Genomic DNA, 27447 nt, shown 5'->3' on the forward strand with positions numbered 1-27447 from the left:
AAAGCGCTTTCTAATCCCCCCCTTAGACAGCGCTTTTTACAAAAGCGCTGTCTAAGGTATACATATATGCCATTTTATATATGCCATTTTGGCCTTTTTTCTACCAATTTTTGGCCTTTTATCACATTTTATATATGCCATTTTGGCCTTTTTTCTACCAATTTTTGGCTAACAAATATATATATATACCAATTCAAACCAATTTTTTTTATATTAAATTCAAGATCAAGCAATTAAGATCCAAAGTAGAAATAGTTTTAAGTAAACCACATAGAACATTTCAAGTTTCTAGCCACTGCATCTGTCAACAGACATTTTCAGTAGTTGTGATGAAGTTAACTGACCTCATTGTAACACATGTAATTCAATACAGAACAATTAAGATTATATATTAAAAGTTTTAGATCAAACATCAAACACTGCAACTGTTTTATTTTCAAAATACATAGAAACTTTTAGCATAGAACTAGAAAGCTAGACATGACAATGTTGTTAAGCAGAAAGACCAGCTTCTTCGAGCAGCTGTTTCACCTTAGTGATGTAATCACTCATTGCTTCATCCTTGGATTTTCCTGCAAAATAAATAAATATAATTTTGACTGTTGCATTGAAACTATAGATTGACGATGTCTTAGTGTCGTGTTTGTGTCGGTATTTCATAGCACAAAAGCACCATAACAAAATATTCACACTTAAAACCGAAACTTATAACTTTTTCTACCTTCAACAGCCTTCCATGCATCCCATTTAGCTCTGTCTTTCTGGCTGAAAATCCCAGGACGAGCTGTAAATCATACACAAAATCATGAACAATCATAATCCATAAGCCTTATTGCCTAGGGCATTTCTGTATTAGCCTACTTGAGTTTATCTACCGACATAAACATTAGCGAAACTGTTTAGAAGATCTTATAGAAATAGCTTATGACATGTCCATAAGTTGTTTTCAACTTATAACGGTTTGTTCGGCCTTAAGCTTGTGCCGGCCCTAACCCTCCACTCGTTATTGCAGGAAGGTGACAGTGAGGATTCAAAAGTGGAAATATCGATTTGAAAATGACTTCTTAAATAAAAGAAAACTCACCGGTGGTAACAGGTCCAAGAGTGGCTTGCTTGTACAATCCATAAAGGATAAGCAAGTTTTCATTTGATGGACTCTCTTTTAGAGTCTTGACTTTCGCAGCATGCTCCTCAAAATCCTCCTGCATCACATTAACCAAGTGTGTAATGCTTGAAGTAATCATTTACTTATACTTATAAGCATAATATCAAGCACATGCAGAATTTTGATACTATTTCTATGAAAATGAAAAACATCACATGTTATGTTCATGTTCAGTACAGAGATCAGATTTAACATTCCTGCATAAAATTCAGCAAACAGTTTGAATCACATCATTTGAATAACAGGGTTTTTTCATACTGATAGCATTGAACAATTCCCAGTAATCGATTGCTAATAAAGAACTCCCCCAATTATAGTAAAAAGCAAACAAACCAGACCAGCAGGACTAGCATGCTTATCCCAAATCGTCACATTAATAGCCACCGTGAGAAACTTATTCACAACCCCAGTAACCGTAAAAGCAGTAGCCGAAACCGCTTTTCTCGCAGCAAATCCAAAGAAACTGAAAAGCAAACCAAACACACAAGACAAAGAAACCGCAAGAAACGCATTCATCTCAAACAAACTCCCGGTACTCGAATTAATCGCATTCGAAACCTCAAAATTCTCTCCAGTTAGAAACCAAAAGAAAGGAGCAATCATTAAAGACAAGACAATACTTTAATGATTCCTTGAGAAATACTAGGGGGACAAACTCTTTCTACTCAATTGAAGAGTATAGTTCCTATACTCTAAAAGTTTGGAAGTTCATAAAAAAAACTCAAAGCCAACAATACTTCATAACAATGGAGATTTCTTTCTTTAACAATGAATTATATCTCTTTTAAGAAAATATCATAATTATTTAAACTTGTTATATACCATAATCATCTAATGTAACTCAACCAAATGGAAGCAACAAAAGAGAATATCCAAATGAGTGCGACTTATCAAGTGAATATTTTGCATCCTTACACATTAATGATTCACTATCACATGAAAAAATTAGGTGAGTAACATTGAAGCCCTACTCAATCTGCTCATAGTATCTACAACTACTCTGGCTTGGTCCCCCTAGTCCTAGTTAGTTAGTTGTATATAGTTTTAATAAAAAAAATGGTAAATATTGCGCAGTTCAATAAAAAAACATGATAATATACCTTAGACTCTTCTCCAGGCGCTTGAAACCAACATTAACAACTCTGCCCTTAAACTGATAGATGCAAACCACAGCTATGTCATGTAGCATTTGAACAATCCCCAAGGCTGATGTAGAATCCAAACTAATAGAAGAGAAGGATTGATTATGATCTCATTGCCAATACAAACTCTTTCCTCTCTCCACCAGACACTCCTTGACACATGTTCTCATACAATTAAGAATACAAACATATTTGTCAGTATATTAAACTCTATTATGTTGTTTTCGAGCATGACATTGATTATGACTAATTGAGACTCTAGTGGAAGCATGAATGTACCTCTCCAAGCCTAGCTCATAGATACCATATGTGAACAAGCTGCATATGTCAATGTTTCTTTTACAGTTAGGTGAGGAAACATAACATCATTCTTCACTTGTCAGTATATTAACATTCAGAAGCAGTGTTGCATAGAAAATCGTCAAAAGAAACCTACCTGCTTTTTAAGAACTTGGAATATGGTTGATCATTGTAAGTAACAGATCCGCCAATTATTGGTCGAAAGAAACCTACCTGCTTTGCATATGAGAGTTCATTTTTACCGGATACGGTTGAATTTTGCAAACGGTTCACTATATGCCTTTGGCGCAGCTTTTCCTGCTGTTGCTGGGTTTCCAAAGACATTCCAAAACCTGAGAGTCTCATCTGCGGCTGCAGATGCCACAGTACACCCATCCGGGCTCTGTGTCATGTACAGCACTCTCGAGGTGTGACCGTTGAGTTCTGCCATCTTCACCATTGAAGGATACTTCCAAAGGGTGAGCTGGTTTTTAGTGAACCCATGTGAGCTAAGAAGCTCGCGCTCATTCTTGTTCCAGAGCAGAGAACAAACTTGTGATCCTGTATCGAAAGAATTCAGTCTCGCACCTGTGTGTGTTCCACAGTTTAATGCAATGATCACCCCCACCTCCACCAGATGCCAATAGGTTACCCTGAAAAGGACACCAAGCTAGTGCCTTCACAGCAGCTGTGTGTTCCTCAAACCTATGAAGCCAATTAGTAGGTGAATTTGAGGAAACCACAGACCTATCCCATATGTGAACAACATTATCGTTTCCACCACTCGCCAATTGATGTCCTGAGGATGACCACTTGAGCCCACAAACTTCCTGGTTGTGTCCTCTGTACGTTTCAACAATGTGAGATCTCACTCTAACATCATTGTTTACTATTTTACCATCCATTCCTCCTGTTGTCAGAATGTGACTGTTCCAAGCCAGTGAACCCACTCTTGTTCTATGTCCACCCTTTAGTGTCCTTAGCTACAGCAACCAAAATGAAACCATACAAATATGAGACTTGAGAACAATTTTAAGTTTAAAACAATACAAAGAATGGTTTAAATAAAACAGGACAAATTCTGTTCAGAACCAAAAACATATTTTGCCCTAAGAAATTTGCATCTAGTATGATGAATAAACAACAATAAAAGCATCATAAGAACAATGCCTAATGATTTATATGATAACTACCTGTTCAGAACCAAAAACATATTTTGCCTTAAGCAATTTGCATCTATAGTGTGATGAATAAACAACAATAACAGCACCATAAGAACAAGGCCTAATGAGTTATATGATAATTACCTGTTCAGAACCAAAAGCATATTTTGCCCTAAGCAATTTGCATCTATAGTATGATGAATAAACAACACAAAGAGCACCATAAGAACAAGGCCTAATGATTTATAAGATATTTACCTGTTTAGAAGCACTGGTATCCCATATCTGGACATGAGAATTGTTCAAACCAATGGCTAAATGGCGACCATCTTGGGCCCAGTTAACACTTGTGACAGGACCATATTCCTCATCCACAGTGACAAGTTCTGAAGTGGAACTATCTGAAGCATTCCAAAGATAAACTGTATTTTCAAGGGCAATACTAAGGACATTATCGCTACCCCAATCTAGTAAATTCAAGTAAAAATCATCCAAGATATCAGGGGCATCCAAGGTCCTCTCAGAAGTCTGCAAAAACATTTTTACAAACACATTACAGACATGCCAAAATTGAAAAATGGAAAGACTTAAACAAATTTGATTATTGAATATAGAAAACGCAAGACTTTGAAACAACTAACCTGAGGAATACATCGTTTGGGTTTGGATAATTTGGATTGAGGAGGAGGCGAAAGAATTTCCCTAGGTACGAGTTCAACCGGTGTCGGAGGCTTATTCTTGAAAGCCAATATTCGAGTTCCGTCATTGATGTTAACGGCTTCTGCGAGTTTTTTCTGGTATGGTGTAATCACCTCTGGATTTTCTTTTCCCTTTGTACCCTCTGTCAGCATGTAATGAGCATAACCAAAATCCATTGTTGATCTATTTGGAATAAACCTATCCAACTGTTACAAAAAATAAACCCTAAATTGAGAAATTCCGAATCGATAAAATCAAATCAAACTAAAATTAAATTTTAAAAAATCATTATAAATCAATAAAAAGAGTAAAAGTGAGAGAAATCGCTTACATTATCCTGATCCTGCGAAGAATTTTTCTGATGAAGGAAGCGTTCTTGGAAAGGGACACGGGAATCGGTCTTTGAAAAAGGCCTCCACCATCCTGAATCCATTATCAAAGAAACCTGCAAGAAGAAAGAGAGATTCAGAGAAGTGAGAGAAAAGAATGGAAAATAAACGAAGAAATGATGATAATAATGAAAAGAATGGAAAATAAACGAAGAATGTAAAAGTCTTTTAATTTTTTTTTTAATTGAAAGACTTTAAACAGCGCTTTCTCAAAAGCGCTGACTAAGGTCTATATTTAAAAGCGCTTTCATTATTTTTTTAGAACATTTTCCGTGTTTTATTTTTATCTTAACCTTAGACAGCGCTTTCTTTTAAAAGCGTTGTCTAAGATGCGCTGTTAAAAAACCTTTTTGGCGTAGTGAATGGTTGTGTAATCATGCAGCTGGTTCTTTTATCACATATTTCCGGAGATGCATCTCCGGAAATATCTGACATGCAAAGGTGATGTAAATTTCAAAATGTCGTCCATAATTTCGGAGATACATCTCTGGAATATCTACTGAACTGTTAAATAATTAAGATCTTTCTTAAAATGTTCCAGAGATGCATCTTCGGAATAAATATTATCCAACCTATAGGGCACCTCTCATAATGACCTACTTGAGTGTGCAAGAGATGCGTCCGGAGATGCATCTTCGGAAACAGGGGGGCATTTGTGGAAATTTACGTGGTGCAGTAGAAAGATCTAGGGCGTTTTAAAAATTCTCTAAAATAATAAAAACATTTAACTTGACATCCCCCAATTAAACCTGACACCCCCATACTTTCATATTGTCAAAATTGTCCCTGGTGAAAACTTGAATCAAATTTACGTTTAAAATTTCCCGTAGGCAAAATGAAATTTCCAGTACATTTAATTTTTGTACGTACAAAATGAATTTTCACAACCTGAAATTTCAAAAATTTTGATAAAAAACCAAATGTGTATAACTATCGAAAATTCTAAAATTTCCGATAAACCAAAAGGGATTTTATACCGGAAAATTTCCGATAAAATACTAAGCCGTAATACCGAAAATTTTGGAATTTCCAGTACAAAATCCCGGAAATTTTAGAATTTAGGATAAAAAAAACTTGTTGTTTTTGAAATTTCCGATAGTTGATTCAAAATTTCCATTATCTCCCCAAATTTTTTAAAATTTGCTTCAATACCGTAAATTTCGGAAATTGATGAAGTAATTGTGCAAAGATAATGTCTTTCATAAGCCCAATAGATTTCTTAAAACTGAAAACTCAACAGCAGCAACGGTTAACTTTTCAACCAAGCCAACCAGTCCATCCTTGGAAGAGATTATTTTCATGTTCTACACACAAAGTTACTGAGAACGAATTCAAGCAAATCAAACATGCCTAGAAAACACCGTTCATCATCATCTGAATCTGCTTCGTATTATCCCGCCACGGTTTCCAAACCCAAATATCCAAATAGAATTCCAAAACAAAATGCATTGGAAGAAGAAGACGACGATGACAATAGTAATTATAGTGATGCAGACGCTGTTGATTTTGAATACAACAATGAATCTAAGGAAGAAGATGATCACCAACAGTTTGAATATGAAATAGAAAAATATGAAGAAGACAATGATGATGATGATGGCGATGATGCCGTTTCTGAATCTAATCCACTGCTTGGTGATCCATCCTTTTTGAAAGAAGCTCACAGTAGTGATGTTATAGAAAGCCCTTCAAATTCTTCTTCTAATATCCTTATTCCACCACAAACCATGAATGCATCTTCATACATAAAAGTCGCTCCTTTGCCCATTTTTCGTGGCACTCTAAACGAATCCCCAATAACCCATTTGAGTCGTTTCAACAAAGTATGCAGAGCAAACAACACATCCTCCATTGAAAAGCAAAAGAGTATCTTCCCCATCACACTTGAAGAAGAATCCGCATTATGGTACGACCTCAACATCTAGCCTTACTACATTTCTCTTTCATGGGAGGAAATCAAGTTGTCGTTTTTGCAAGCATATTACGAAATTGAACCCGTTGAGGAGTTAACGTCGGAGCTTATGAGAATTCATCAAGGTGAGAAGGAACGTGTTGGATTCTACTTTCTGCGACTTCAATGGATTTTGGAGCGGTGGCCAGAACATGGGTTAGAAGATGATGTTATCAAAGGGGTATTTGTGAATGGATTGAAGGAAGAGTTCCGTGATTGGGTTCTCATGCAAAAACGGAATTCTTTGAATGATGCATTGAGATTTGCCTTTGATTTTAGGCATGTGAGAAGGATCAGGGGAAAGAAGGAAATGGTTTTTACTTGTGGGTTTTGTGAGGGGCCGCATGAAGAGAGTAGTTGTGTGGTTAGGGAAAGGATGAGAGAATTATGGAGACAGAGTGGGAAGAAAGAGGGCAGTGATAAGGCTGCTAAGGATCTTTTGAGGTAGTTTTCTATGGGAGAAAGTAGTGGTATGGGGAAGATTGAAATGAATGAGGGTGAAAAGTCTTTGGTGGTGGGGAGAATGAAAAAAAGTATTTATGGTTAAATGATGGTATTTCAATAGGTTTGTTAATGTACAACAATCTTTACATTATATGGTGTAAATGGATTCTGATTTGGATTGTTGTTCAGTTCATTATCTCCCTTTCTATTGTTTTTGTTTCTTGTTGATTGGCCACAGCTCCTAGCAGGAGAATGAAAATAAACTTCATTTCTACCATATTGTATGGCCTATTACATCCCTAAGTTTTACCTCTTGCCGGTGGAGAATTTTGTTCAGGAGTATTCTTTTATATATTTCTTCTTCTAAGGAACATTGATGCAGCTTCATATGGAGACTGCTATTTTGAAGATCAGTTCTTGGATTACCAATTATGTTGCCTAAATTAGGAAAATACACATTATTACTACTTCAGTCCAACAGGGTGAACCTGTTATTGAATCATTTGTGGCAGTAATGCATTATGTGCAAGCAAAGTCGGCCATAAGAGGCTATCTTTTATTAGCAAGTACAACAAACAGAAAAATCAGAACAATCCTTATATTTATCATCTTAGTGAAAGGATTCACAGTAAAATCACTAGGCATTTAATTCTAATAAGGTAAATCCTGGGGAATAATATCCTGATTCTCTAACTCACCAAACATGTATAGTACTGATATACTATGAAGCATTAGATTCACTCTCTCTTTACATCTTCATAATCCAATTCTAACATTGGTTAAAAGAGACTATAACTATAAGAGAGAAAAACAAAAGAATGATAGTCATTTTTTCAGCATGAAGCGAGGGAAGCAGAATCCACAATTGAAGTGGAAGAGTGAAGAGCATGAATATCGCTCCTCTTTCGCCTTGGCATCATTTTCATAACTTCTGGCCTACGTTTTAAAGTTTCAGGGATAATACCACCGGTTTCATCTCTTATAGTCTGGTGATTGTAGCTTTGCGACCGCGAGTGATTCACAACTCCAAGATTCTGATCAGAGGAAGCAGGACACAGTCTCTGATCATTGCAGCGGCCGAATTTCTGGATAGAGGTGACACAACACTCTTGCCAGTTGAGATCAGCGAGATCTGCAATTGCCTCCTCCACAGTCAAATCAGCAAACGCAGAAACACTCTCTGAGAGCGTCGATCGCGGTAGATCAAGCAGATCTAGCGTGTCCACAGCATCCATCAACACTTTCTGCAAATTAGATCCAAAGCAGATTTTGCAAATTTCTAAAAAGGAAACTATTCATGGAAGATTCACATAGCAACAGCAACATTGTTCAACTATATAGAGATGCAAAACTAAGTAGTACAGATATGCTAAACAGAGAGAATTCATACCTTTGGAGCATGGTGAATTTTCTTGAAGCCGTGAATACGGATGACCTGATGCAGTTGTAAGAAGTAAAAGAGATGAAGAATATGAGTATTGAAAATTAGGTTTGAATTGGTGTGAATAGAAGAACTGGAACCTGATTGAGTTGATTCATGGTGAGATCAATGGCGTGACGAGAGTGAAGGAGATGAATGTAATCGTCAAGGCAGAGCTTATCGTTCTTGAGTGGTCGTTTCTTTGAGGAGATTGTGTGTGCTGCTACCATTTCCGTTCCAGTTGGTAATTCTTCTGCTGCCATTGTTGCAATCTCAATTCAAACTCAAAATGTATGGAGGGAACCGCCTTTTATACTCAGCGCGCTATTTCACAAGTTTGTTACCGGTGCGTTTATTTTGGAATAAGAAACTGTGCTAAATTTTAATTAAGTACACATTTCTTATAAAGAGTAAATATGAAACTTTGATAATATTCTATTTTGATGTCAAGGAGATCTTCCCTCACACTTACTCTTATCATATACTTTTATGCTTAATATTAACATTTATAGTACTAAATTAAATAATATAATTGCTTTCATTAGGTTAGTTAATAGACTATAATAGTTTTAACCTATTATAACATGATTTCCATTTTATTTTATTTTATTTATTAAAAATATTTTATGCATAATCTTTTTTCTCTTCATAATATAGGCATTTTTTAGTAGAAAATAATAATATTTGAAACTGACATAAATGTGAGCATTTCTTAAACTAAAATTTGAATGTTGATATGTGTCTTAAAAATCTAAACATATTATACTATATCAACTCATGTTTCTCTAATAACAACATCTATGATAAATCTAAAGCTAATAAGTATATAAATATTTGAATTTTCTCTTTTTATCAAAATAAATAAATATGTTAAGTTGGATATATTATTTATCAAACTAAAATAAATTTGCCTGCAAATACATTTCACTTAATGTGTATCAATCAAGAGAATTAAATACATGAAAAGTATAATTTATAAAAAGTTATTTTCTAATTATATGGGAAGAAAAATACTTGTGAGAGTCTTTCAACATATTATAAAATTTAAATATATAAAAGAAAACCGTTGGCAATATTGAGAACTTGAGATAAAAACAAGGTTAATAGTATTTTTCCCTTGCTATATAGGCGATTTTCGGTTTTTTTCTCTGAATATTTTTTAACCAACCTTGCTAATTGAAGATTCTGTTTGTTTAAGCCTTTTTGTGAGAAGATCCACCCAAGGTTTTTAGGTGGCGCTTGGTGGCAAATATGTTTTTGTTTTCTAATTTTTTTAGTGACACATGGAACTAAAAATGCCACGTATGTAATCCAATCACATATAGAACATCAAAAAACACAAATGGTTCTCACCCTTTTCGACCTCCATTTTGCCCTAAAAAAGTAACTCCATTGAAGATAAGGCTTGGTGTGTGTTAGAGAAGATGAGTCGTTGCGAAATATGGATAGGAAGCAGTCTACATTGGTTTAAGGTAAGTTCATTCCATCATATTTTATCGTTTTTGCTTCGTTCATTCAACCACGCCAACGAGTATGATGCATGTTTTTCTGTAACATAGGATGTTCAGTGTTTTACAAGGGTGGGATTCAAACCACTGTGTATGAACAAAATATTAAAAAATTGGATGTTTCTGAGATGTTGAAAGTGGTTCATGACTGGGGTTACGAAATAATCAAGTTTAGGGTATGGGTAAAACTTGAAGGTGTAGATTATTCATTTTTCGAAATTAACAAGGATGACTATGCTGATGAAGTTGTTTGCTATGCAGTTGGAAACAATATTGAAAGGCATTTATATGTTGAGCATAATGTGAAGGACATTAGCATCAAGGTTGTTGAGCCTCGTAACATTGATCTGGCCGAAGGGATTGATGTAGAATCTGAAGTAGAAGAAAATGATGATGTTGCAAGGAAGGTTGGGCTTGATGATAGTGATGATGAGAGAACTATTGCATTGGATAATGGATTTGAAGTCATTGAGGTTGATAGGCCAAAAGAAGGTGCTTCCAGAATTGAAAATAATGGCAAGTCATATAGATTTAGGATGTGTGCCTCTAAGTTTCATATTAAGAAATCAACCCCAAAGAAGAAGTTGAAATTTATTGCACCACCATGGTTAGGCAAAGATCACAAAACCAAGGATTCTCAAAGAATGGCTGATGGAGATTTACCAGTATGAGAGTGATGAATTGGTTAGCTCTGACCCAAATGCTTATGAAGATGAAAAATGTCAAGATACGAAAATTTTAGGAAGGAGCAGTTAGGTAAGGATTGTGAGTTTAAGTTGGCATGGAATTTAATTCCCTAATTGATTTCAAGGATGCATGATATAGTGTTCAGTATCAAATGGAAGGGAAATTACATTTGTCAATAATGAAAGTAATAGGGTAAGGGTAGAATGCAAGGGAAAATGTGAATTTTGGCTCTTTTCTCTAAAGTAGGTGACAGTCTAACTTTTCAAATAAAAACTTAGGTGAGCACTCACACTTGTGCTAGGGTTTTGAACAACAGAACTACAAAGTCCAAGTGGGTTGCAAAGGTTGTGGTTAATTAGATGCAAACTTGTGAAAATGTTAGAATTGTTGACATAATTTAAGACATGAGGAATACTTGCTCAATTGGGATTACACCAAGTAGAGCATGGAAGGCCAAGGAAATTGCAAAGGTAATTGTTGAAGGAGATGCATCTAGACGATATGAATTGATTTAGAGGTATGCATCTGAGATGAAAAAAGTGTGTGTTGGGAATACTACGAAGATTAATGTAGATAGACCCAATCCTTCAATTCAACCAAGATTTGGATCCTTCAACTTTTGCTTTGATGGATGAAAATGAGGTTTCAACAATGGATGTAGACCATTTATAGGTGTTGATTGTTGTCACTTGAAGACAACTTATGGTGGACAATTGTTAATAGTTGCGGGAAGGGACCCAAATGACCAATATTTTCCATTGGCATTTGGGGTAGTTGAAATAGAAACCAAAGAAAGTTGGAGATGGTTTTTACAACTGTTAATGAAGGTGAAGGTGGTTCAAGATTGAGTAGAGTTGGTGTGACATACAAGTGCACCAAATGTGATAAGATGGGTCATACCTCAAGAAAGTGCAAGGAAACAGTTCATAATCCAGAAGCTTTGAAAAGAAATGTACCAATTCACTTGGTTATGTTGTTAGTGTATATTATGTACTTAGATCAATTGATTTGTTATGTTACACTGTAGAGAAAGACTCCTAGACACTATGCAAAGAAAGAAAAAAGTGATCCTGCAACCGAGACATAACCTGCAGATGGTGCTCCTGCTCCTACAACTGACACCCAACCTGCAGATGGTGATCCTACAACTGACAACCAACCTGCAGATGATGATCATGCAACTGAGAGACAACCTAATGTTGATGTTGATGACATATTTTACAATGAATTTGGTACTCAACCTGCAACTGAGACACAACCTTCTACAACTTCTAAACCTGTTGGAAATACCTAACCTACTACAACTTTTAAATCTGCTGAAAAGGCTAAACCTAATGCAAAGTCTCTACATGTGAAGAAAAATCGTAAAAAGAAGGTTAACTCTCCTCTATACATGAGAATAAGTGACATGTTGAGAACATTGAAGACCAACGCAATTAAAGGTCTAGGAGCATCCAATAATGAACCATTCATGATCCCTGAGGATTAGGAGGGCACATTGACACAAGAACCAACTGTGGTGGCACCAGACCCTAGGCCAGGGACATGTTTCAAGGCATTGAGATCATGGAATGATATTTCTAGGAGATTTTCACAATGATATGTCCATGTCAATTCCATATTGTGTGTTTTTTCGTAATGTTTGACAGTTCTATTGTATGGTTTAACTTTCATTTTGGCAGTTGCACCATGTGTGATTTTTTGTAATGTTTGACAGTTCCATTACAGGATTTATGTTTCATTTTGACATTTGCATATTGTATGCCTTTTGGTAATGTTTGTAATGACATTTTCACATTAAAGGGATTATTCTAATGACTTGTTTTCCCATTATAACTGTTGCATATTACTTTATGTCTCAAATAACAGTCTCATTCATTCATTAAACCAAACATTACAATTACGAGGAAATTGAAATGCTCTCATACCAAAGTTACACTGCAATTGATACATTATATACCTAATGAACAATTACATCATATTGAAGACAATAACAAACAACATCCATGAAATAATCATGGCAACAATCAACCAATAACTTTTTTCCTTTCATTTTGTAACATCTTCTTTATTTTTTTCAAGTTTTCTTGTGCATTAATCTTTTTCATACTCCTTCCCAAATTCATTTCCAAACTCCTTGCCAAACTCTCTCATATAACTAAACATATATTCATAGTGGTTGCAATCAACCTCTAAAATTTTGTCAACTTCCTTATTTCCAAATTTCCAATCCATTTGATCAAGTTCATCATCCTATATAAACATATCATAACGTATATTAGCTTACAATTACAAACAAATGATAACTTCGGATTTGGGGAATAATGACTTTTGTTTAATAGACTGTAACATACAATTTCAATTTTTTTCCCTTTTTCCAATTCATGCATCTCCAAAACTTGCTCTTAGGATTTTCCGTCGTATTCGATACCCAAACCTTCATGAATACTATACGACAACATCTTGGTATTTGACTTCCATTCGAAGTACAAATTGAGGAATTTCACCTACCTATCGTTTGGAAACCCTAATTCAACTTCTTCATGTTTCATGGGTAGCTTATTGACAAATGAAGGAAATGGATTGTTGTGGTTGAAGAAGAATATGCATTTCATATGGATGGAAGAAAAAGGTGTTATCGTGAAGAACGAATGGAAGAAGAAGAATGAGTGGAAGATGATGATGATTGTGAACCAATTAAATAAATCAAAATTGGATATTTTTTCTGACGAGGCATTATTAAGTCCATGTGTCAATGAAAAAAATTGAAAATAAAAATATATTGGCCACCAAGCTTGTCACATAAGATCCTTTAGTGGATCTTTTCACTAAAAGGTTTAAACAAACAAAATATTCAATTGGTAAGGTTGGTTTCACACAAAAAAAATACACGGGGGAAAATCAGAAGTCACCTATATGGCAGGGGAAATGCTAATAACCCTAAAAAGTAATGGTATAAAAGAAACAATGTGATATTATTCTACTATAAACATTGATATTGCTCCTCAAGTTGGACTATGGGTGGAATATAAATCCAACTTGGACAATATAGTAAAAAAGGCTGGAAAATGCCAGGGCTTGGTAAAAACATTAACTAGTTGAGAGATGCTTGGTACAAGGAGTAAGTGGATGAGCTTAGATTGAAGCTTCTCGCAAATAACGTGACAATCCATCTTATTGTGTTTACTTCTCTCATGGAAAGTGGGATTATGGGCCAAGTAAATGGCAAATCTGCTGTCACAATGAACAGAAGCTGGAACATGAAAATCAATTATAAAATCTTTGAACAAATATTATAACCATTAAATTTCACAAGTCAAAGAAGCCAAGACCATGTATTCATTGGAAGATCTTGAGACATTATTTTACTTCTTTGATTTCCAAGAGATCGGTGAAGAGCCAAGAAGCATACAAAAGCATGTGATAGACTTTCTTGTTTCAAAGCATCATGCCCAGTCTGAATCAGCAAAGCCAGACAATTTCAGTGAACTAGAAGAAGGGAAGAAGATACCTTTTGTAGGGGAAGATTTGAGGTACTTTAGAATGCGTGTGATAGCTTCATAATGATGAATAAGTGGTTTTGATACAAACTAACCCAGGTACTACACTGAGAAGGAAATATCATGCCTAGTATTTGTCAAATAGAGAAGCCTCTAAATGAGTCTTATATAAGAGGAAGGATCTCCCAAACGTAATCCTTCACTGCCAGACAAATTTGGTAGTAGGATTAAAAGGAATGTAGAAGGCTTAGTAGCCAAGAAACTCGTGTCTTCCAACAATTCAAAAGTATTTTTTTTATTAACAAAAATACCACTATCAGATCTAGCAATCTATAGACCTAAAAAGTATCTCAGTTTGCCTAGGTCTTTAATTCTAAATTTCAGGTCCAAATACTTTTTAACATATTGGATTTTATGAGAATAACTTCCAGCTAATACTATTTCGTCAACAGTAAAACGATCATTAGTGGATTTTATGTAGAGAGATTGATCATATTGAGTATGCATGTATCCTAAAGATATTAAGGAAGCATAGAGTTTATGTTACCATTATCGACTAGCTTGTTTCAAGCCATATATTGATGAGATACTCAGGGGGTAGACATGTAAACCTCCTCAGTTAAATCCTCATGAAGAAATGCTTTGTTGACATCCAATTGTTCAAGATGTCAACCCTTAACAAAGACTAAAGCCAATAAAACTCTAATTGTAGGGATTTTAGCAACCGGAAAAAAAGTATCAAAATAATACACTCTTTCCATTTGTCATTTTGGAACTAGTTGAGATTTATACCACTCAATTGAAGAAATGCTTCTTTATTATTGTTTTATTGCTTTTGTGTTATCAACTTGCTACTTCATGTTATTAGATTTAATTATTAGATTTAATTCATATTTAAGTTTGTTAGATATTAGATTTAAATATTAGATTTGATTCATATTTAAGTTTGTTAGATATTAGATTTAAATATTAGATTTGATTCATATTTAAGTTTGTTAGAGGCTTATAAATAGGGTGTCAATCATTGTAACTTTTAATCCTTTTTGTAGCCATCATTCTCTGAATAAGAATATTTCCATTCATCATATATTCTACATTTGCACCAACAATTGGTATCTAGAGCTCCGGTTCAGATTCATTGGGAAACACGGGAAACACGAGTGAACGTGAGGTCTTGTGTGTTTGATTTTGATTCTTAGATTCGTGTTGAATCTTGAACAAAATCTGATCAGAATTTTAATTCTGTGGGTTGGGAAACACTGTGTGAGAAATCTGAGTGTATTGTGCAAGGTAGAAAGATGAACGGAAACGGCAACATGAACACCAAACTTCCAGTATTTGACGGTAAAAACTGGAATCGTTGGATGATCCAAATGCGTGTACTGTTCGGTGCTCAAGATGTTCTAGATCTTGTCACTGATGGTTATGTTCCGGTAGCAGCAGATGCGACGGATGAACAGAAAAACGCACAGAAGGAAGTAAGGAAGAAGGATCAGAAAGCATTGTTCTTCATTCATCAATGTGTTGATGTAAATGTGTTTGAGAAGATTGCAGATTCAACGACAGCAAAGGCTGCGTGGGACACACTGGTTAGATGTTATGGTGGTGACGCATCAGTAAAGAAGGTGAAGCTTCAGTCCTTGAGAAAGCAATATGAGAATCTCAACATGAAGAATAATGAGAAAGTTTCTGAATACATCTCCAGAGTGATTCTGATCACTAATGAGATGAAAGCGTGTGGAGAAACTCTTTCTGAAGAAACAATCATGGAGAAGGTATTGAGATCCCTTACCTCTCAATTTGATTACATTGTGGTAGCAATAGAACATTCCAAAGATCTGAGCACCATGAGAATTGAAGAGCTGCAGAGCAGTCTAGAAGCGCAAGAGTTGCGTTTAACTGAGAGAACTTCTGAAAGGGAAGTAGAGCAGCAGGCTCTGAAAGCAACTTCTGATAGGAGGTATCAGAAGCAGTCAGAAGCCAGGAGAAGATCTGATGGTGGTCAGAAGTCAGAAAGCTCAACCTCTGATAGACAAAAGAATGTTCAGAAGGGAAAAGAGAAGTATGACAAGAAGAAAATCCAATGTTACTGCTGTAAGAAGTTTGGTCACTTTGCTAGAGACTGTTGGTCAAACAAGGAGAGAAAATCAGAAGAAGCAAATATAGCCAGAAGTTCTGATGACGAATCTGTGCTATTGATGGCCTCTGAATCTGATAATATGGATCTGATAGACTGGTGGTATATGGACACTGGCTGCTCAAATCATCTTACTGGAAACAAGAAATGGCTGGTTGACTTTGACTCTGAAAAGAGGACAAAGATCAGATGTGCTGATGACAAATATCTTAATGCAGAAGGTATGGGAAATGTCAGAGTGACTCTGAACAATGGGAAAACAGCATTGATTCAGAACGTGTGGTATGTACCTGGCATCAGAAGCAATCTGATGAGTGTGGGACAATTAATTGAGAAAGGTTTTTCAGTTACCATGAAGGACAATCTTCTGAAGCTGTATGACTGCAATCAGAAGTTGATTATGGAGTCAGAACAGGGAAGGAATAGAACATTCAAGGTGAATGTCAGAACTGCAGACTCAGAATGTCTTAGTGCAACAAGTGCTGAGAAGGAGAGTGAGCTGTGGCACAGAAGATTTGGTCATTTGAATTTCAGAAGCTTAAAACATCTGAATTCAAAGAAGTTGGTACATGGAATTCCTGCAATTAAGAAGCCTGAAAAGTCATGCAAAGTTTGTATGGAAGGAAAACAACCACGATTGCCATTTGCGTCAGAAACTGCTCCAAGAGCAAAACATGCCTTGGGAGTTGTACATTCTGATGTGTGTGGTCCATTTCCAGTAGCATCGATGGGAGGGAATAAATACTTTGTGTTATTTGTTGATGAATTCACAAGAATGACATGGGTATCCCTTATTAAGTTCAAACACGAGGTGTTTGATGAATTCAAGAAGTTCAGAATGAAGGCTGAGAATCAGAGTGGTCAGAAGTTGAAGATTCTTAGAACTGACGGTGGAGGTGAGTATAACTCCAAAGAGTTCCAGAAGTTCTGTGAGGAGAATGGAATTGAGCATGAGGTTACTGCTCCCTATACCCCTCAACACAATGGTCTTGCTGAAAGAAGAAACCGCACTTTGCTTGATATGGTGAGAAGCATGCTAAAGGAGAAGAAGCTTCCTCAGAAGCTCTGGGGAGAAGCTGTTGCCACTGCAACGTATGTACTCAACCGATGTCCTACGAAGAAGTTGAAGGAAATAGTTCCAATACAGAAGTGGACTGGAGATAAGCAAAGTGTTAGTCATCTGAAGGTGTTTGGTTCTGTTTGCTATAAACATGTTCCAGAAGCCAGAAGACAGAAGCTGGATGATAGAAGCAAAGTGATGATTCTGATAGGGTACCACATTACAGGTGCATACAAGCTCTATTGTCCAGAAACCAATAAAATTGAATTCAGCAGAGATGTGATTGTGAAGGAATCAGAAGTTTGGAATTGGGAAAAGTCTCAATCTGATTCTGATGTTAGAACTTCTGAAGAAAGGTCAGAGTTCAGAATTTCTGAGGTTGGAGTAAACTCTGACGTTGATTCTGACTCTGATAGTGATCCAGACTCTGATGTTCCAGACTCTGATGTTTCAGACTCTGATGATCCAGACTCTGATGACCCAGACTCTGATGGTAATCCAGATTCTAGTGGCAATTCAGACTTTGGAAATATGCCAGAACCTGAAGATGGTCAAAGCTCTGGAGGAAGTCAACCATCTGAAGGTAGAAACTCTGAAGTTGAAGACTCTGAACAAGTTCAGAGACCACAAAGAATCAGAAACATCCCCAGAAGATATGCAGAATTTGACATGCTGAAAGACACTGAAGTAGACTCTGAAGGAGAAGTTATTCAGTGTGCCATGTTAGTAGACTCTGAACCCATAAGTACAGAAGAGGCTCTTAAGCAGAAGCTCTGGCTGAAGGCCATGAAAAAAGAACTTGATGCTATAGAGAGAAACAAGACTGGAAGTTCTGAACAAGAGATAGCCAAGTTCAAGAAAGTTCTGATGAATGAATTCGAAATGACTGATCTAGGCAAAATGACATACTTTCTAGGGATGGAGTTCAGATACTCTGAGAAAGGTATTATTTTGCATCAGCTCAAGTATGAATTAGAACTTCTGAAGAGATTTGATCTGAAGAATTGTAAGATTGCTGTTACTGCATGCCAAGCTGTGTGGATTCTGAATCTATTGCAGGATCTGAAGATTAAAGTAAACAAACCTCTGAAGCTGATGATTGACAACAAGTCTGCAAACAATCTTGCCAGAAACCCAGTGTTGCATGGGAGAAGCAAGCACATTGAGACCAAGTATCATTTTCTGAGACATCAAGTTCAGAGGGGAGTGTTAGAAGTTGTACACTGCAGCACTCAGAAGCAGTCGGCAGATGTTCTGACGAAAGCTATCAAGACTGATCAATTTCTCAGATTAAGGGATGGAATTGGTGTTACAAGTTTTGATGGAATATGAATTAAGGGATGGTATTAGATTTAATTATTAGATTTAATTCATATTTAAGTTTGTTAGATATTAGATTTAAATATTAGATTTGATTCATATTTAAGTTTGTTAGATATTAGATTTAAATATTAGATTTGATTCATATTTAAGTTTGTTAGAGGCTTATAAATAGGGTGTCAATCATTGTAACTTTTAATCCTTTTTGTAGCCATCATTCTCTGAATAAGAATATTTCCATTCATCATATATTCTACCTTTGCACCAACACATGTACTATCTGATTTTATTTTTTACAATGGCCAATCTTTGCCTATATATTTTTCTTTAAATTTTCCTGCCGAATTAAATTATAATATTTATTTTTCTTAAATTAGTCATCTAATAAAAGATTATTTTACTAACTAACATAAATTCAAGAAATATGAATAGTTATAAACCACATTAACATTTTTTAGAATTTATTTATCAACGCTTTGTCTATATTAATATTTATTTCTCTTCAAACTAATAATATTAAATACAATTAGATTTTCCTATCAAATATTATTAGATATTTGTAAGTTATTATTATATTAAATCTTTTAACAATTAACAAATCATATTCGAAGGTTTATTTTATGACTCAAGATATTTAAAAATGAGAATGTAAAATATTATAATTTTATTACAATGTAAGTTTTTATATTTTTAATTAAAAAAATTATGAAATTGTTTTCAAAATAAAGTTTATCATTTGAAGAAAAAAACATTATCATACAAAACAAGATAATGTTTGAGTGAAACTAAAAAAAAATACTTAATGGTTCATAAAAATATAATCTTTGACAATTAACTCTAAATCAATAGAATCAAACATACTTAGATTCAGATGGATATAATCATATAGATTATCAAATTTTGTAAAAAAATATTTAAATAAAACTTATAGAATGCGATGCAATTAATACAAGCATTCCAAAATCTTTTTTCAATATCTCTCCCATCAATTAGTTAAATAAAATTTATAGAATGCAATGCAAAAACAAGCACTCTATGCAAAAACAAGTTAATGATGGTAATATAATGTGATCATAAAATATAACATGTAATGCAAATGTAAGCATAATCACTAAATATTGCAATATTTCAACCTTAATAACAACATAAATGTTTTAAACACATTTAAATTTGAATTCCAACATCCTTTAAGGTATATACCTAATATATTTTCAAGAAACCCCACCACAACATCATTTATTGTTTTAAACGTTTGCATAAATTATAATTCATCCACACTAGAATATATTAAATACTAAAGTATATTAAATATTAGAAAATTATAAGATTATAATTTTGTAGTAAATTATCAATTTGAAATACATAAAAAGAGGTCAATTTCTAAATACTTGTAATTATAATGCAATCGATCTAATATCTTGATAAACAATCAATCACGATGTTATGAATTGTGCTTCCAATATCCACTCTCCGTAAAGCCATTCATGATGAACCCTAATTCGATCTCGAGGGTAGCAAATCGTTTCAAAGGTAGTGTTGAAGTACACCTGATAGTAATAACAATTTTCGAAAAAAAATCTCTCACTAGTGATTTCACCTAACCACCAACCATCGTTATCAAAAACATCCACTCTTTGGTTGAGATGAAATTCATGTGGATGGCGAACACGTGGTGGTAATGGACGGAGTTCTCTTGAATAAATCATCTCTGTGAGAGGTCCAGACTCATCATCTAACAAGAGATTCTTGTAACGAATCACATATTTTCCATTTTGAAGACACGAAATAATTGTGGCATTATAGTATGAACCCAAAAACCCTTCTTCTCTACTGCATACTTCCACTTTGTCTCCGACATTGTAGTTGATTCTTCTCATGGGTGGACGCATGATTGAACTAAAATAAGAGTCTAAATGAGAGAGAAGAGAGATATGTAAGTAGTTTTTGTGTGTATGAAACAATACATAATATGTTTTTATATAGTTGAGGAATTAAGTGTTTGTGTTTAGATTTAGATTTAGATTTTTTTTTAAAGATAATTGTAATTATTAGTGTGATTAGGTGGTTGAGATTTTATTTTCAGTAATTAATTGTATAAAATAGATTTATACCATTTATTGCATTTGAATTAAGATTTTTAATAGTTTGATTTTATTCATTCAAGAGATTGACGAATTTAATTTTTGACTATCCGTTGTTTTTTTAATTTATATTAAAAAATAATAGTACTTTTTATATGATGTGTTTTAGTATATGTAGATATAACTTTTTGACCACCTTCAAATGTGCTACAACTTTTTTGACTATCCAATTTTAATAACTTTCTTTGACTTTCTTTTTATATAACATGAATAGCTATTTCCTATAAGATATGTATAAATTGAAAATAATGTTTTTTTTAATATATAAATAAAATACTTATTAGATTTTTTTTTAATTTTATGATTTAATAAACAATTATTCTACATTGCACAAAATTAAATTGATAGATGAGAAGATGATCAGGTTTGGAGAGCATCTTGGTAGCTTTGCCATTCACTTTAGGCATTCAGATGCTTTTTTTTTTTATTGAGATTGTTAAGAGAAGAGGCTATTATAAGCTTTGAATTGAGTGTGATAGTAAAAATGTTTTGTTTGCTTTTTCTAAATTCAGCATAATTTCTTGGAGGATTAGAAACATATGACTTCTTTGCTCTATAGGTTTTATGATTTTGCATGTTTTTAAAGGTGCTTGTAACAAAAAAATTAATAATTAAAATACAGTGGCATACTATAATCTTATTTGTGAAAAATTTAACTTTCTCCGATGTTTTCATGCTCAGAATTTTAGAAATGAAAAAGAAAAATTAATATCTATAACTATATATAAAGGAGATACAAGTTTTTGGAGTGATCTATTTTTATTCCAAAATTACCCTTTATCTTTTTTATAAATAACTTGAGTGATTAGTATCTTTTGTTGGTTATCAATTGATAAACTAACTTCCATCTCTCAAAAAAAAATTATAACTTCCATTAACAATTGAATGATGACACAAATTAAAAATCCTCTTCTATTTTTTTTAATTTCATCTCTTTTTCAATCAGCATACTATTTTTTTTTTGAACTTTTTTAATTCTATTATATTTTTATCTTACTTTTGATTTTCTATTATAACTTTCTAATATGCAATATTTTTTACTTCCAATATAATTTATTTTAATAACCTCTCACCATATTTTTAAAATTGGCAATAGTTTCTTTTAATAACGGTAATGATAGTTTTTTTCACAACTTAAACACCTCATTGTTGCAAGATATGATCATATATATTTGTTTTTAAAAAAAGATTTTTTTTAAAACTTCACATAAAAAATTTAAAATAATTGAATAGTACAAACATAAAGATAAGTTTATTTCACTTTTCTCCATTATCACAAAAATATAAGTTTATATTGGATATGATTTTCTTTTCATAATTACACTTTAAATTGATTTATTTATTCATTCTACTTACAAAATTGTTACCTCACTGTTATATAATCTATAATCTATACCTATATATAAAGGGAATACTTGATTTTGGAGTGACCTAATTTTGATCCAAAAATACCCTTTAATTTCTTTTTAAATAAATAACACATTAAAAAAATTGTGTATTTGATAACTTACAACAATTACAAAATTAAATGGTTAATAACTTTCTTATCTTTCAATTTAAAATAATTTTCACTTTCTTTTACCTACAAAATACCTATATATAAAGGGAATACATGATTTTGGAGTGACCTAATTTTGATCCAAAATTACCCTTTAATTTCTTTTTAAATAAATAACACATTAAAAAAATTGTGTACTTGATAATTTACGTTACAAAATTAAGTGGTTAGTAACTTCCATATCTTTCAATTTAAAATAATTCTCACTTTCTTTTACTTACAAATTAATTATTTCTTTTTCTCTCTCCCTTTTAGTTAATTTCTAAATATTTTTCTTTCACTACAATTTTGATTTATATTGCTTCATATATGAATATCAACGAAAACTATAAACCTTTAATTTTTAGACTGATCTATTTTTATTTCAATCATACACTTTATAAATATTGTAATTACATTTGAAAAAATCATCTATTCTATAACAACATATAATGGGGATTGCAAATTTTAGTCTGACCTATTTTATTTCCTATTTTATCCTTCAAATATTCTAATTTATTCAAAAATGTTTCATTGTAGCTGCATTGCCACGTTATAACATGGTTTTTAGACAGATACATCTCGGACATGCTATAAAGATGAAAATTAATTACCATCCATGAAACTACATTAGCACGAGTAAAGGGATGCATCTTTTGTGCTTTCGAAAATACTAATGCAGAAGAAAAAGAGAATCTTTTCCCAATATGCTCTGTTGATAATTTTTTCACATTCTAATCACCTATTCACTTACTGATATTCAATACTTTCCGGTTTAAGGTAAATAATAATGCATTTAATTTTGTTCATTCTTATTTCACTTTTCCAATTTTGTAATATAGTTTGATTATTTTTTCTTAATTTTAATTTTAAGAAGAACATGTTGGAGAAGAGTTATACATTTTGTATTTTTCATCACTTTTTATTATTATACCAATTTACCTATTATATTATTTAAGTTTTCTACCACGTCTGTTTCAATTCTTTTTATTAATTATGTATGTTTAAATCGTGGTTGCAACAAGCAAAGATCGTGTGTGAGATGGAAGAGAGATTTTAGGAATTATGATGAAAAAAATATTTTAAGTTTGGGTTTCTTTTCATTTGTGAGGTTTAAAATAGTTTAGTCTCATATTATTTCTTCAATAACATTGCTTTTCGTTGTGGTTTGTAAATATTCAATTTTGGTTTGGTATCCACTTTATCTTGAAAATAATGTGCTTGCCATAAGGTTCAATGTAAATACTTTCATTTTTCATTTTAAATTGATATGAAGTTTTCCATCATATAAAGGTTTTTGTGTTTGTAATGGTTGTTTTGATGATATTTTGTGGATACTCTACAGTAAAATTGATAATTATTTTTATATACCGTAACTGCAGTCTACGCAAATGAAATGAGTTGCTTGAAACAAAACATAATCATTAGTATCCCTCCTAGCAATCAAAATCTAGAACATGTTAAGGTTCTGAAGGAAAAAAATAAAAAATGTTATGTTTTTGTTAGCAGTTATTACATGTTAGATAGGGAATTCACTATATTTCCCTATAACTTAATATACTTACTTTGAAGTCTGATAGTTTGTTTTCTTAAACATTCACTATTAAGGTAAACTCTTGCCTATAAAGAATATCAAAACTTCTTAAATTATGTATTTCATTATTGCTGCATGTTCATACTTTAAAAAATAAAATTTGCTTTGTGTTTGTTTAAATCGTTCAATTCACTTCTTATCATAAAAATGCAGGGATCAATAAAAATAAAACAATTGTGTAGTACTCTAATTGTTCTTTTTTCAAACTTAAGAAGTGACAATGTAAAAAGTTGAGAAGTAATTACATATTATTAATGGAAAGAAATACATGGCGAGGACATAAGGAGGCGGAAGAAAAAAATAGCATAATAAAAATGATGTTGCAGTTTAAGGAGTGAGAGAGAAGAGAGTATCAGGAATTCATAAATGATTTATTGTGATAAACCTATTTCACAAATTATTCTATTTAATATTTTATAAATCATGGTAATCATCATCTTATAATACTATGTGAGTTTTAAGCATTGTACGAAATATATGATAAATATCATAAATTGTTGAGACCGAGAGAGTGTCAAAATAGAATGCAAGATAAATATATCACGTTTGATACTTATAATTTAATTTCAAAAATACGCCAAAATTTATAAATAAAAAAAGTGTTTTATAGTTTTTGGCGCGTGCGCTTTAAGGTGATATTTCTTTCAAGTCTAGAAATTAAATCATATTCTCGAAAATACATGGGTGAAAAAAATTATTCACATATTTGTTAGAAAATTGAAAAAAAAATTACAAAATTCCATAAAATAAAAGAACTTGCATAACTTTCACAATTCCCATTGTTTTACTCCTATGAGAATAAAGTGGGAATGTTGATTCCCATGAAATTTCATATAATTTTTTTGAGAAAAATATATTATTATTCATTTTCTAAAGATTATATCAAACTATATGCTAAATTCATTTTTAAAAAAGTACGGAAATTAAATCTTTACTTTTTATAGGTAATTTATTCATGAGATTTTTTTATGAATCCTGGAAACAAACACTCCCTAAAAAAAGCGGATGGACGGACATGAGAGTTCATGTCAAAAAGGTTTATTATATAAATTATTTAAATTAAAATTAAAATTATTAAGTTAAAACACAATACTAGCTTGATTATCATGGTGGAGAGAGAAAGAGTAAAGGGAATACTGATATAACATGATATTTATTCATAGGGGATTTTGGTAAACAATACCTGAGTGGTTTTTCCATAAAAGAAAGATGAATATTGATGATTATTACTGTTGCATTCTGACTTTGTTGTTGAAGAGAAGTTTAATTGTTTCCATGTGTATGTACTGTGCATTACATCCTCATACCAAAAACGTTAAAGAACACAAATTCAAAAACATTAAAGAAGAATTTAAGTTTATACATTGAGTTATTTATTGATTTGTTTGAAAAAAACGGTTAAATAAAGTCACGTCACACGGTAATTTTCTCAATTCAAACAAAATTTAATGTGCAAATATTATATATTATAAATAAAATTTAATATGAATCTGAATAAATATGATATTTTTTATCATATAAGTAATTTATATTAAAATCAAACTTATAAAAAAAGACGTTGTTAATATTTTCACACGTTAGCGTAATAAAAAAAAAACAGACAAACGGGCACGGAGTGCCCGTTTGAACGCTAGTTTAAATAAAGTGTTTAGTAGTCATCATTAGTTTTGGTTAGCACCGATAGATAACTCCGATAAAATTGATTTAAATTTTGATTTATTTTAAAATAAAATAATATTAAAAAATGGCATAATATTGAATAATGTTATTTTATTAAAATATAAATATATATTTAACTGAATTCAAAGGTACGATAGTGTTCACCTAATTAAAAAACTTTTTGGAAAACAATTTTCAAAATATTACAATAATTAAGTTTTAAATTTATAAATTTCTTAAAAGTACAAAAGAAAAAATTGTTTTTAAAAACGGAAGGTTATCTCAGATTTTGTCCAAATTCAAAGGTGGTAGGACTAAGGGTGCAGATTGCTCTTGGATAAATCCATAAATTCAATCTAAAAATCAAATTCAAAGTGACATATGAGTGACATATAGCGGGTTGTCCGCCTATTTATTTTTTTTATTTTTTATTTTTTAATAAATTAATAGATTTTTTTATTTATTTTTAAAAAAAATTATAAAATATATTTTAAACAAATTTTATTTTAAAAAATATTATATATATTCACAAATAAATATATAAAATAAAATCATCAAGAATTGGAATTACTAGAATTATCTAAAATGACAATTAAAAGTCTAAAATCATTCAAAAATTTCAACTAAAATAGAATCATCAATAAGAATTCATAAACTATAATTCAATTATTAATCTTTAACCAACTAAAATAAATATTTTTGAGTTTTTGATAACTAATATTAACCATTAAGCAATCAGACTAAATATTTTTAAGAAAAAAAAACATAATAAGTATTAAGTATAAAATTAAAGTTTACCGATTCAAATTACATAACATTTTTTTAAAACTGAAAAGTAGACTGTTTTTCAAAGTTGACTATTTTTTAAATAGTTTTTTTCAACGGGTGGCGGGTCAACCCATCCCGTTATATCTTCAGCTTGCGAATTTTTTCGCTTTGGCGGGGCTGACTGAACAGATATGCGGGTCCAAAGTCTCAACCCAACCCGTCATTTTTTTGTCCGTGTGCGGGCAGACCCTGTGGGTCAAGACCTGTTTTGCCACCCATAATCTCAACTAAGTGGTGAAAAAGTATTTTATGGAAATCTAAAAACACCTCATAGATTTTGGAAATGTGTTTTTGTTGATATTTGTAAATATAGTATTAAGAATATGTGTATATCGAATAGTCTCACATCGACTATATCATGTAATTAGTTATAATCTCTCTCTATATAATAAAGTCTCCGTAGTGCTTTTCAAGACACACGGTTTATTCAAATGTCTCTTGTATTTCAACATGGTATCTAGAGCCTGCTAAGAGGCAATTCTTTCTTCGCCGTGCTTTACCCGGTTGACCCACTGTCTTCCGGTGATTTTTTTTTTGTAAACCATGTCATCACTCCGGTTTGCCTCTCACTTTTCAAAATTCTCCGGTAACCTTCCAGCAAAAGCGCCTCTTCCGATCCAGCCGCTCCCCATTTTTCATCGGCAAAAACCTCCGCACGTGACAGCACCTCCGACGGTCGATCCTGACAATTTTCCCACCGCTCCATTCTCCATAGGGCAATTGTTTCAGATCCGATACTTATGGCTACTCCTCATAACTTTACGCCAAACTACGATGATTTCCTCAGGTGGTATCAGAATTATCAGAACTTAGATTCTACTGCT

The 27447-nt window shown here is 32.7% G+C and overlaps 3 protein-coding genes and 1 pseudogene across 4 annotated transcripts in view; all 4 read right to left on the bottom strand.

The window, feature by feature from the left end:
- Nucleotides 1-363: 363 nt before the first annotated feature.
- On the bottom strand, nucleotides 364-1244 carry LOC127103240 (acyl-CoA-binding domain-containing protein 1). The gene is made up of 3 exons (XM_051040506.1): nucleotides 1085-1244; nucleotides 722-784; nucleotides 364-572 (listed from the first exon to the last, which is right to left on the bottom strand). Exons 1-3 carry the CDS (start codon nucleotides 1242-1244, stop codon nucleotides 493-495), a joined length of 303 nt encoding a protein of 100 aa, XP_050896463.1. The 3' UTR covers nucleotides 364-492.
- On the bottom strand, nucleotides 756-4941 carry LOC127106119 (cell division cycle 20.2, cofactor of APC complex-like; annotated as a pseudogene).
- A 2875-nt stretch (nucleotides 4942-7816) lies between these two features.
- LOC127106117 (uncharacterized) overlaps nucleotides 7817-27447 on the bottom strand; it is a 93260-nt gene continuing 73629 nt past the window's right edge. Inside the window, exons 1-3 of one of the 2 annotated variants that reach the window (XM_051043409.1) lie at nucleotides 8754-9130; nucleotides 8623-8667; nucleotides 7817-8476 (exon numbers count right to left, since the gene is read on the bottom strand). In XM_051043409.1, the coding sequence (XP_050899366.1) occupies nucleotides 8066-8476; nucleotides 8623-8667; nucleotides 8754-8915 (618 nt within the window). In that variant the 5' untranslated portion in view covers nucleotides 8916-9130 and the 3' untranslated portion in view covers nucleotides 7817-8065. Of the gene's footprint in view, nucleotides 8477-8622; nucleotides 8668-8753; nucleotides 9131-27447 lie in introns of those variants that run through there. The other variant, XM_051043410.1, reaches the window with a different exon arrangement.
- LOC127106118 (protein AGENET DOMAIN (AGD)-CONTAINING P1-like) lies at nucleotides 20243-20779 on the bottom strand. Its single transcript, XM_051043411.1, has one exon. It carries the CDS (start codon nucleotides 20751-20753, stop codon nucleotides 20298-20300), a length of 456 nt encoding a protein of 151 aa, XP_050899368.1. The 5' UTR covers nucleotides 20754-20779; the 3' UTR covers nucleotides 20243-20297.

This window comes from Lathyrus oleraceus, chromosome 7 (genome assembly GCF_024323335.1).
Source record: "Lathyrus oleraceus cultivar Zhongwan6 chromosome 7, CAAS_Psat_ZW6_1.0, whole genome shotgun sequence".
Classification (NCBI taxonomy): domain Eukaryota; kingdom Viridiplantae; phylum Streptophyta; class Magnoliopsida; order Fabales; family Fabaceae; genus Lathyrus; species Lathyrus oleraceus.